The sequence below is a fragment of the Carassius auratus genome, chromosome 20 (genome assembly GCF_003368295.1).
Source record: "Carassius auratus strain Wakin chromosome 20, ASM336829v1, whole genome shotgun sequence".
NCBI classification, from domain to species: Eukaryota; Metazoa; Chordata; class Actinopteri; order Cypriniformes; family Cyprinidae; genus Carassius; species Carassius auratus.
In genome coordinates, this window is record NC_039262.1 from 12187039 (window position 1) to 12199184 (window position 12146).

The 12146-nt window shown below is 39.6% G+C and overlaps 1 protein-coding gene across 1 annotated transcript in view; it reads right to left on the reverse strand.

The window, feature by feature from the left end:
* Window positions 1-12146, reverse strand: part of syne1a (spectrin repeat containing, nuclear envelope 1a) — a 111894-nt gene that overhangs the window by 32798 nt on the left and 66950 nt on the right. Inside the window, 16 exon segments of the mRNA XM_026291110.1 lie at window positions 915-1049; window positions 2253-2456; window positions 3754-3897; window positions 4235-4417; window positions 4898-5020; window positions 7761-7946; window positions 8034-8171; window positions 8266-8304; window positions 8306-8449; window positions 8763-8915; window positions 9166-9321; window positions 9414-9579; window positions 9892-10172; window positions 11156-11365; window positions 11463-11607; window positions 11782-12119. Of these exon segments, the coding sequence (XP_026146895.1) occupies window positions 915-1049; window positions 2253-2456; window positions 3754-3897; window positions 4235-4417; window positions 4898-5020; window positions 7761-7946; window positions 8034-8171; window positions 8266-8304; window positions 8306-8449; window positions 8763-8915; window positions 9166-9321; window positions 9414-9579; window positions 9892-10172; window positions 11156-11365; window positions 11463-11607; window positions 11782-12119 (2745 nt within the window).

The window sequence follows — 12146 nt, forward strand, 5'->3', positions numbered from 1 at the left end:
AAAATTATGAATAACACCTCTATTCAAGAATTTGAGGTCAGTAAGATGTTTTCCCATTTCAAATAAATGCTGTTTTTTTTTTTTTTACTTAATATTCACTAGAGAATCCGAAAAAAAATTTTTTATCACTATTTGCCCTAAATATATTAAGCGGCTCAACTGTTTTCAAAATTGAAAAACCAAATCAGTTATTTCTGAAGGATCATATGACACTGAAGACTGGAGTTGTAAATGTTAACTGTTATTTTACATTGTAAAAATACTTTGCAATACAGCAACCTCTATCTGTTTAACAGTGATGCATATACATTATTATACAGAATAATATACACAATATATATATATATATATATATATATATATATTTGTTTGTTTCACATCTCCCTTAGAATTGAACAAATCTGAAGTGTTCAATTTCTGTGCCACTAGTGGAACAAAGTGAAAAAGGCAAACTGATTGGTTGGTTGGACAAACTGATACTTCCCTAAGATCATTTCTTAATTCAGTGCTGCTGTTTTTGGTTGGTTGAAAAGCTCAAACAGAGAAATGTTTTGAAAACACTGAAGAGTCACAGTGTTTACATTTCTCAAAGAAATCAACTTACAGGTGTCTGCTTTCAAATTATATCTGCATATTAAGGTAGGAAGTATTTTAAGATTTGATTCTACATTTACAGAAAAGGAAGAAAAGAAGGGGGGGGGGTTCTAATTATTCAGATATTTCCATGTTTACCATGATTGTAGGAACCCTCAGACTAACATTTGCATTCAAATCAAGAACAGAACAGTGGCTACTGTATGAAAGTGAAAGTTAAAATTGAGTTAAATTAGGTTAGTGGCTGATCAGGGATAGGTTGAATAAATGTGATAAGGTTGGCAAGAGCTAGCAAGGTGTAGGTTAGAGCCCCGGGGTACCTGAGAGATGTCAGCGTTAGGCCCGGGGGAGGGCGATCTGCAGGCAGGGGGAGAGGAGACCTCGCTGTTGGTGCCCTCCTCACCAGACTCCTCTGTGACCGGCGAGAGGAGAGTATGACAACGACCTGCCGTCATCTGACCATTCAAGAGCAAAAGAGGCAGAGGAAGAAAGAGAAAGAGAGATGCATAAACAGTGAAACAGGAGTAAAGCACCAAAAGAAGAAGAAAACCAGAGCAAGAATACTAGGGTTCGGGGAAAAGTATAGTACCGTCCAAGTTTGGGGCTGGTAATAGTTCTTAAACACGGCTTTAAAAGGAGTCTCTCATACTCAGCAAGGCTGCAATTTATAAAATAAAAACAGTAATACTGTGAAATATCATTGCAATCTAAATGTAATGTATTCCTGTTATGGCAAAGCTGAATTTTCAGCAGCCATTACTCCACTCTGCAGTCACATTGTGTGCTTAACTTTTTTTTTTTTTTTGTAGAAAACATGACATTTTTCAGGAATCTTTGATGAATGCTCCAAACAATAGCATTTATTCCAAACAGGAATCTTTTGTAAGATTATAAATGTCTTTACTGTCACTTTTTGATCAATTGAATGCACCCTTGCTAAATAAAAGATTTCATTCCTTGACCCCAAACTTGCAGTAGAGCATATTTCCATTTGAATCTGACAGGAAGTCCTGATTCAAGCAGAAAATCTGAATAAGACCCTGCAACAGCAGCACCACAGAATTACAGACAGACCACATTTGTTGAAAGTAGCCATGACTAAGTCTTTCACAGACCTCTCGTCATGATAAAGGAATGAAACCGGTCAGGAAACAGGGCAGAGGATACAAACAGGCTCACTGTAAAAATACAATAAGATGGCATACAATAATGAATTGTGCTCGCCTGCATAAACTAAAGTAATCTGAACCATGGAAGCGCTCCACCATTAGGCTAAATTTAGATCTAGATACAATGACTGCTGAACTACTGCAAAGCTACACCCCTTTCTCTGTAAGTCAGTAAGGACTGAGCGACACAGCTGGAGCTGAACTGTTGGCGGCTAATGTGGAAACCGGCCCTGATCATGACTGATGCAACGAAGGGAAACTATACGGCCCAAATAAAGACAAACTAATGTTGACAAAGTCAAGGCCAACTAACACCCTCATCCTGTTTCCTCTTTCGTCAACAAACAACAGCAGGGATACACGATGCAGAGGCACATACAACCCTGTGGGAGAAATAAGAGACCCATGGGATGCTGTCTGACAGTGAGAGAAAAAGAGCACCCAGCGCACCCCGCCCAGCCCTAACATGTGTAAGTGTAAGTCACTCACCATGACAACAGAGGGGTGTGCTGGTGGGTGTTTGGGCATCTCTTCCTCCTCATCCTCCAGCTCCTCTAACCCGTCAGAGAGTCCATCGACCTCGCTGACCGTCAGCAGCATTGTAGCATGTTTGGCTTTCACTGTCAACATCTTACACTTGGAGTTCAAGGCTGAGATCTGCTCCTGGTATCCTTTTATCTTCAAGGCCAATTCCTGTCACAATCACACATTACATTATTATTCCACCGTGTTTGGTCCAAATACATGCGTCCTGGATTAAGTCCCATAAATGAGGAGAGAAAAGGGGTTAATGCAGAGAGCGACACCGGTGAGCTGAGCTGAGAAATTCCCCCTCTCTGTCTGTTTGCAGCAGAAGAAACGGCACAGGCGAGCAGTCGCTCAGTCAGAGGCATTTTGAGCTTGTAGCCAATCAGAGCGCTGTGGGAGAAGGCCGACAAGCCAAGCCTTCGGCAACGGCGAACATGATTGGCACAGAGCTCCGCCAACTGGAGAGAGTGGGAGGGGAGAAGAGAGAGGAAGAACACTCCCTCCCCCCAAACCGGCCAACTCACACTCATACACACACAAAGACCTCGGGAACAGGAAATGAGCTCAGTGTGAGGGGCTAACCCCGCCCCCTCCTGTTTACTCTTTTCCTTCCTTCCCCTCACTTCCTCGGCTTCCACCAATCCTGAAGCTGTTTTACTGACAAACAAAGGAAATGGGCGCAAGCTTGAGACCGAGAGGGGAGGAAGGGGGCTCACATTACAGATTTTTTGTACGGCCCGTGGAGTCCCCCTCCCAGCGTTCTCTCTCTTTAACTGTCAGTCTTTTGCAAACACACAGACAGGCCAGTCTCTGGTAATGAGGTCATGTGGGAGAAAGCTGCAGATGCAACACTCGGTTTTCCAGAGGAAAATAACCCTGGGTGATAAAGCCACAGCTGCCACCCCAAGTGAAGTAAGATCTAGTAATAAAACACAAGGACATGAGATTCTGTACTGGTTTAGGTTTATTAGGTTTATGTTTAAACTGGCCCTTGTCTTTAGGGCTGCACAAATGTAACAAAATGAGACACATTACTATTTCATACGTCTTTAAAATTATTTTAATGAATTATGCAGCCCCTTCAAGTGTTTTTGTTTGCAAATTGTAAAGAAACAGGGCAAAAATGACGTGAGAGAAAGACAGAATCTGAAGTCACACGGGACAAAACAGACTGAGGTCAAAGATTGAAGAACTACCTTTACACACATTGAGAGCACGTTAGGAATTTATGGCCTGACTCATTCCAGCCGAATGTAGGTCAACTAGCAAAGCAATATGGTGAGTGATAGCTTAGACAACATGACTGCAATGAATTGTGAGACTGATTGATGCACCAAGCAGGAATGATCATAACAGATACCACTGCTTTTTAAAGAAACAGTGTTTAAAATAGAAGATTTATGACTTATGCATCTATATTTGCAAAAATGTAAAAGTATGAAAGAAGGATGTCCTTCCTCACCTCATGATGTTGTATCTGTGTCTGAAGCTCCTGTATATTTCCTGTGGCAACAGGGCGGTCTTGAATAACACGGTGTGCTTCTTCAATAAGTCTCTGTAGGTTCTTGACTTCCTGTTCGTACTGCTCATACTGCACCATGGCCTCCTGGGGTAATGTGAAGAGAGATGCTAAATGAGCCATTAAAACCACAAGTGCTAAGCTCAGATAAACCCCATAACTGTGCTATATGAAACTATGCAGTATGCAGATTCACAGAAGGGTTTTAAAAAAAAAAACACTTCTGTTGGATTTTATATTTTCCATTTATAATGTCAGTAGCTTAAAGTTATAAGTACCTTAACAATGGCGTTAAAAGGGCCACAAGTGAAAATTCTTTAATTTATTTATTCATTTCAGCATAAAGGTTTAATTGAAAGCTTGAATTAAAAAACACATATTAATATATTCATCAAAGAATATGTTGCAGTCTATGTGTGGATACCTGTAATATATTGCATTGTTGAATGGTATTGTGTTGGAGATGGCTGCTCTCTTGCTGCAGACTCTGTGCAGTAACACACAGCGGTAAAGCAGCAATCACGTCCTCTGGCAGCCGGAGGGCACTCTGACACATCTGCATAGTCTGAACCTGCTGCTTGAGACCCTCCATCTCTGACAACAGCAGCTGAGCAACACATATTCAACAGAGGTTTGATGGTGTCAGTGATAAAAACAGTACATGTCATTTTCTTGTCACTACACATAAAAATATCATTTTATGTATCATTTTTTTATTACCAATCAGTATTTTGGTCTTGAAAAATATTGAAACATTCTTATAGCAACATACATTCAGCAAAACTAATAATAGACTTATATTATAGATCTTCTATTGTTTCCTTTTTTATGTATAACCCATAAACTAATGTTTTGTTTGTTACATTTATGCTTTAAACAATAAAACAAACTTCACACAAGGAATATTTTCTCAATAATAAAGATCTTTTAATATTTTTACTGGCAAAAAGAATAACTACGACAAATAATTAAATTCATAAACAATTCTTTTTTCAGACGGTATGACTGCATTTGTATCTGATAAATGAGATAAATCGGAGGACTGAAGAAATGTGTTAGTACAAGTTATTAAGAGTGAAGGGTGTACCTGTCTTTGAGCCAGCTGTTCTCTGAGACTGAGACGTGCCAGATCAGGGGAGGCCAGAGTCTCCTGGACTCTCTCAACGGACTGATGCAGGCTCTTCACATCACTCTCCAGTCTCCCCAAGTCCTAAACAGAGAAAGACAAACAGGAAGATCATTATGCTCATACCAAAGCCAATCTTTGTTTACAGAGACAAATATCTGTATATTTTATTAAATATTACATTGAGAATTTAGCAAGAATTACATGCTTTCATAGTGTGAAACTTCAAGCAGAATCTCACTTAATTGCAAAAAATAAAAATCTAAATTATTTTAAGGATTCATAACAGTCTTACAGGCTGTCATTCAACAGACAAATAGATAGCTCCACTATTGCCATTTTAACACAAAAAAAAATAATATATATATATACACACACACACACACACACACACACACGTTTGTTTTTGTGAAAAGTGGGTTCATCCCATAGGCGTAATGGTTTTTATAATGTACAAACTGTATATTCTATGGCCCTTCATTAACCCTACCCCTAACCCTCACAGGAAACTTTGTGCATTTTTACTTTCTCAAAAAAAGCTCATTCGGTATGACTTATAAGCGTTTTGAAAAATGGGGACATGGCTTACGTCCTCATAAGTCACCCTCTCCTTGTAATACCTGTGTCATACCCATGTCATTATACAGAGTTGTGTCCTGATATGTCACAAAAACAAGAGCACAAACACACACACACACACACAAAAGGAAAAGAAAGGAGAATGATAAAGGAGCCTGTAAGAGTGGTACTATACTTAACATACTTATATAAGTTATATATATACCAGTATGATATTTATCAGCAGTAGGCAGTATAACCGCCTGGTTGATTAACATTAACATTATCATTAACATGATTAACAGCAATCATGATTTTGGCTTTGGCTATTAAAAAAAAACAAAACAAAAAACACAGAATTTAGTCCATAGCACCACTTATATAACAGTCAGACTGCAGGTTAATTCATGAGGGGACCCAGAACCTGAGGACTTTCTGAGATCACAACCCTGCTAAGCACCACAGGGCTACTGAACAAGACACTGAAGCCCTTTCACTTCAGAGTGATTTACTTCAGAGGATGACAAGACTTAAGCCCACAGAATACAAGCAGCTCAAGTGGGCCTACATTTTTTAAAAGTGGTGCTTTAAACCAAATCAATGTAGTTCTCCAGCAAACGGTGAATAAAATACCCAGTACAGGCACAGGCAAAATTTGGCAAAATTCCACAGTATGATCCTAGTTTTGTAGCAGGTCAAAATAATCATAGTAAAGGTATAACAACATTTCTAGACTTATGGCAAAAAATCTAAACAAATAAATCCCGTTTTCTTTTTTCCCATTTTTTGCCATGCATTGTTCATAGAGCTCATTAATTGTAGCGGTCCTGGGTGTTGAAATAGATTTGTAATACATTATACAGGTTCACATGTACTCCATTTGCAGTGTGTATACAGTATGTGTAAACGGTGCAGAAGCAGCAGTGAGAGCGCGTTAATGTAATGCGAAAGCACATTAAAATAATGCACGAGTGTGAATCTCTCTGTTCGCACCGAGATTTCCTTTGCTCTGTCAAAAAAACCAGACGTGCTTGCTAAAATACACGCTACTCTCGCGTGTCTCCTCTCACTTAAACTGCATCCTGTGCACTCACAACTCTCTCTATGCTCATTTGCTAGATATTAATTATTTTTGCACGTTTTTATTTCTAGCCTTTTACCGCATAGGCATATGCCCAGTCTGCTCTGTTCTCGCGCTAGGCGCTGCATTCTGATTGGATCAGATAGCATACTGTGCTATAAATTTAGAAATCGCACAGCCCTAGAATGAACTGGCAAATAACCGAAAATAACTCGGTCTGGCTGGCCACCGCTCAGCAAACGTGAAAACCAGATCCAGGCAGAGTTCGGGATCGGGTAGACAATCAGCGGAGCAAGCCTCAGGAGGGAACATGTTGACAGCCATTTATGCATGTTTGAATTTGTTGTTCTGTAGCATATGCAGCAAAAATATTAATTGGTGGTTTATTCTTAAGCCAATCAGTGAGCTCGAATTTTGGAAACATAGTTACAGTTTAATATTTATTTGTTATTTAATTATATATATGAAATTATTTATGTTATGACATTTTTACATATATTAACAAAATTATTATTTATTTTAATAGTATTTGGCGGCCCACCTGCAATACCACAGGTTGAAAACCACTGATGTACAGTATTTGAAAAATAATGTGTTTTTTGCACATTAAAGCATGTCAACATATTCTGTTACACCAAATACATAAAATAATTATCTTTAATAAAGCATCATTATGACCCTTTTTTAGCCATACGATTTATGAGGACTAATTCATGGGCACAAATGTCATGCACATTACTGATTGCATGATTTAAGATAAACCTATTAAACAATGTGAAGTTAAAGCAGTGAACATACAGCAATCTAATGAACAGACATCTGTTATGTATAGCACAGAATATACAGAACATTGAGGAATTACATTGCTAATCTAACTGGCCACTAGATGGCAATGTCTTTCTAAAGATACAGCAGGCTTGAAGATTGAACCAGACTGAGGCAGTGATAGTGCAGTTATTTTCTTTTAATTTGCTGAGATGATATACGAATGAAATGGATTTGTAAAAATCATCATAAAGGTGTTTATAGGACTGAAAATGAGATGCTGCCCCTTCACCCCTAACTACATGCAGCATGACATATCACATAAAAATATTAACTAGAGGCAAAAAGAACATGGGAACATGCATAGCGTTTTTATCATGATATTACTTTTATGTAATGTGAAATGGTGCTATGTATTACCTTGGCTGCATCTTGTAGCATCAGGAGTCTTGTTTTGGCTCTCTGCTGCAGCTCTTCAGCATGTCTGCTCAGTTCTGCCACCTGCTGGTGGAGAGCATCTGTCTGGACCACGTCCCCCAGCAGTCCCACCCTCTCCACCAGACCCTCAAACTCTCCTTGGAGATCTTGCCACTCTTGCAATAAGGCCTGATTGAGATATATAACAAAATAACATTATATTTCTACCCCAACACCTACTGAAAATTCTGATCTGGCTAAAGTGTGTGTCACCACCTGATGGGTTCTGATCTGCTCCTGCATCTGAGAGGCTGGACTCCACATGATGTGTGCCGACACCACAGTCTCTGCTTTTTCTGTCCAGTTGAGAGTTAACGTCAGCATTTCATTAAAATCCTCAAAGTTCTTTTCTGCCTAAAACAGAGAAAAAGACCGATTTGTTAAATGCATTTTATACAAAAAAAGAGTTAAATTTGAAGATTTCAACCAGGTTTCTCCAAATGCTGACCTTCTGAAGGCCTGTGGTCCTTCCCTCCGCCAGTCGGAATGGTCTGAACATGAAGCTCAGTCAGTTTACTCAGGCTGGAGCCCAGCTGTTTGGCTAGGAGAGGATTTTGCTCAGCGAACTCCTTCACCGCCACATCTAGCTCAGACAGAGCATGACCACACTCCTCTAGCTCCTCAAATAGACCCTGGATTAATAGAGGAAGAAAAATAGGGGGGAAAAGGCAGAGAAAAATAAATTTAAATTTATAAAAATGCAATGATGAGCGTTGTAAAAAAATATTTTTGGCAATTTAAATAAGCTCAAATAAAATGCAATTTAATTATTAGATAAAGATTTAGCACTGCCTTGTTATGAATTCCACTCATTGTGATATATTTAGAAATTAGGCTGCGCAGAAGACATTCTGAAGTACACTTCTGTCATCATTTACACTTTGCACTTCAGTAATCAGGGCAGAGTCTGTACCACAGCTCCCAAAGACTGTGCTGTATCCATACCTCTGTCTCCTCTTTAGCCTCCTCAACATCTACAGCCTTCTGCTTGAGCTTCAGAGAGATGAGTTTGACTTTCTTTGAGATATCCTGAAGTCTGGAGTTAAAGTCTTCTTTAATATCTCTGCTATGTTGGACCTCTCTTTCCCGTGCCTGTACCTGAGCACAGGAGAAATTAATAGGGACGTTACATGCATTTCAGCAGTCAAAATCAATATCAGTTACTGTTTTTCCTTTTTTCTTTTAAACCAATTTAGGTTTGTTTGGCTGCATTTATATTGCAATGCCTGCCGCACAGATCTTACATTTTGACACAAATCAAATTTTTACACGTTTACATCAATCCCTCGTCTCACCATAATTCACTTGGTACCTTCATTCTTGACATTCCTAGTATGAATCGAGGTACCTGATCTTCTGCAGAACCCAGAGCCAGTGTAACCTCTGCCAGCTGGGTGCTGATCTCTGAAGGAAGGGTGGCATTGAGATCCTGGTATTTTATCTGCTGACGATCTGCAATCTGCTCAAGGTTCTGGCGGTGAGACTGCATGCCTCCATGAGCCGCCTAGCAGAAACCACAAAGTAAACTGGGTTGTAGGATGTTAGAATGCAAGTACTATCAGGATCTCCTCCACTGTATAAGGTGGTCTGCAGTACCTCCAGGTCAGTAAGCAGGTTATCCAGGTCTGCTGTGGGGCTTAGCAGCAGCCCCTGGGTGTCCTGAATCCATCCTTTCAGCAGGCCCAACTCTCTCCCCACTTCCTCTCTCTCCCTCAGCTCCACCTGCACCTGCTGTCTGCTTGCACACACCTGCTGTAACAGACTGAGGGAGAAAAGGGACACAAAAAATACATATTATGCAAACGGTTGAAGATGTAAAAGCAAATGACAGAAAAGTAGGGTTGGACATGTTTCAAAAAATGACTGGAAATGGTTTCATGACATTTGGTTTGGTTAACTTTTCTTCAACATCTGCATTTTTCTGCAGATATTTTCAAGTATTGATTAAACATTCATGGAACTGAAAAAGTTGTCTCTATAATTTTATAACAACAACATTTAGAGGATTTATTGCCTGCTCTTGAGACAGAATGACAGACAGAACAGAGACAGACGGGTCGACAGATATTCATACTTGTCATATTTCTCCTGAATGCTCTGAATTTCCAGCAGACATGGATTGTCTTGGTTGTGTTTACTGTCTGTGGTGGAGGCAGAGGCATGAGAATGGAGGAACAGGTTGAGCACATGGTGTCTGAGGAGGGTCAGGGCGCTGCTCTCTCTCTCCACCTCTCGACTGAAGGAATCGTGGTACTCCAGAAGGCTCTGTAGGGCTGCCATACTAGAGGCTTTTTCCACCATGTTGTCAGGAACACGACTGTGCAGGTCCTCACAGACAGCCCGCATTTTCTCCAGCTAATCACAAAGAGATGTGGAAAGGGTTACATCAACTGATTCCACTGCTGTTAATATGTGCTCTAACATTGTCATGCTATAAGATTTGTTTTATTGTTTAAAAACATCCATTCACATATATGTCGAGTTTTAGATTTAATTAAAAGGGAGTCATTAAGAATGAATGCAGTGTAATTTTCACTGAATGAAAGAAGCTTTGGACATCAGTAACTGTATACACATAGCAGCTATCAGGACATCAAGGAACTCTTGATAATGAATTACTGATGAAACTGATGAAAAAATGAAAACGCTCCTCTCTCTGTGCTACATACAGCTTCGCAAGCAACTGACTCATTCTTACTGAGTGATGTCATATCCTCAGCTGAACAATGAAACAGGCTTAGGTCACAAAGATAGAATTAGTGTGCACTGCCAAAAATAAACAAGGAATAGTTAACATGCTAACATGCTACTGATATGACCCTCGATTCAGTAATCTTTTTTATATTAAAGTATTCATGTTATACAATCGTACATATATAAAGAAGTACATATAGTGTACATATAGTGTGTTACACAGCATATCCCTCCATCAATGATGTCATGTCCTGTGATTGCAGCAGAGATTTATGGGAAAAGTGGTGAGTTGGCAACTTCCATGTTGGGTTATTTTTGTATGGACTGTCATTGCCAAGCATTACATCATTCTCAGGCCATTGCCGGCAACTGATGCCCTTGTCTAAACACAGAACCACAGCCAAGATTTATTCAGCTCTCCTACAGGCCCTCACTGCTTCCTTAATAACTGTTTTTATTGGTTTTCAATTCTTTTTTTCTTCTTTTTTTTTTTGGGGGGGGGGGGGTATTTTATCTGCTTATCAATCAAGTATTGATTTGAACTACTGTACTTGTTTGATTACATTCTCTGAAATGGAGAACAAATTATAAGAGTATCTAAGTGAAATGAGTTGGGAATATCTGTCCCTGGTAAGTTTCCCTACCTTCTCTCTGGTGCATCTCCAGTTAAATGCAGAGTCCTGGAGAGCTTTCACCTGAGCTCGAGCAATGCTGAGCAACCGAGTCCACCGATGGCTCAGTGAACAGACTGACCGAGAAGTAGTGTCTTTTATGGCAGGCTCATCAAGCTGTGCTGCTTTCTCTTTCAGGCCATTCAGTGCATCTTCAAGACCCTGAACTTGTGACTCAATATTCTGTAGAAAAAATTGGAATCAACAGGAAATATTTAGAAAAGCTGCAATATATCAATGTATGAGGATTTCGAAAGGAAAGAAATGCTTAGTCATAGACCTGATATAAACAAAGCTTGTCTACAGCTTCTCGTTCAGAGTTTGCTCTGGCAGTTGTGAACTCGGTCATCCTTTTCTCAACTTCATTCATCTTCCTGATAAATTCATCTGTTTCATCTTGAAAGGATCTCCACTGAGTTATGCTTCTAACAGAGAAATAAAGCAAGTGTGTGCAACAGTTGTAAACAGAATATATATCATATTATTAACATGAATAAGGCAGATACAAGATTGGGTCTTGTGCACATTATTTACATACATACATACATACATATATATATATATATAATATTTATATGTCAAAACCTCATTAGCATTACCGTTGCAAGTTGTCTTGACGTTGTTTTAGCTGCTCAAAGACCTCTGTTCCCTTGTGATAAGAATCCTCACAATGTTTCTGGATTTGCATCATTACAGTAGGGCTGAAAAAGTCACCCATTTGAGGTACCAGACCTTGCATTTCTTGCATTGTACGCTTGACAGTTTGTTCCTGGCTTGTTATATTTTTTAAGTCTTTGAGGCAGTCTGAAATTTTCTCCAGGTCTGCCTCTTGTGGAGCACGCTCAAGAAGAGCACCAGCTTCCTCAAACCACTGCTGGACGGATTGCAAAGAATGGTAGTATCTCTGGAGCAGAGACAGAATAGTCTGCAAGGCCACCTGAGGACACACATTACAGTTTAAAGA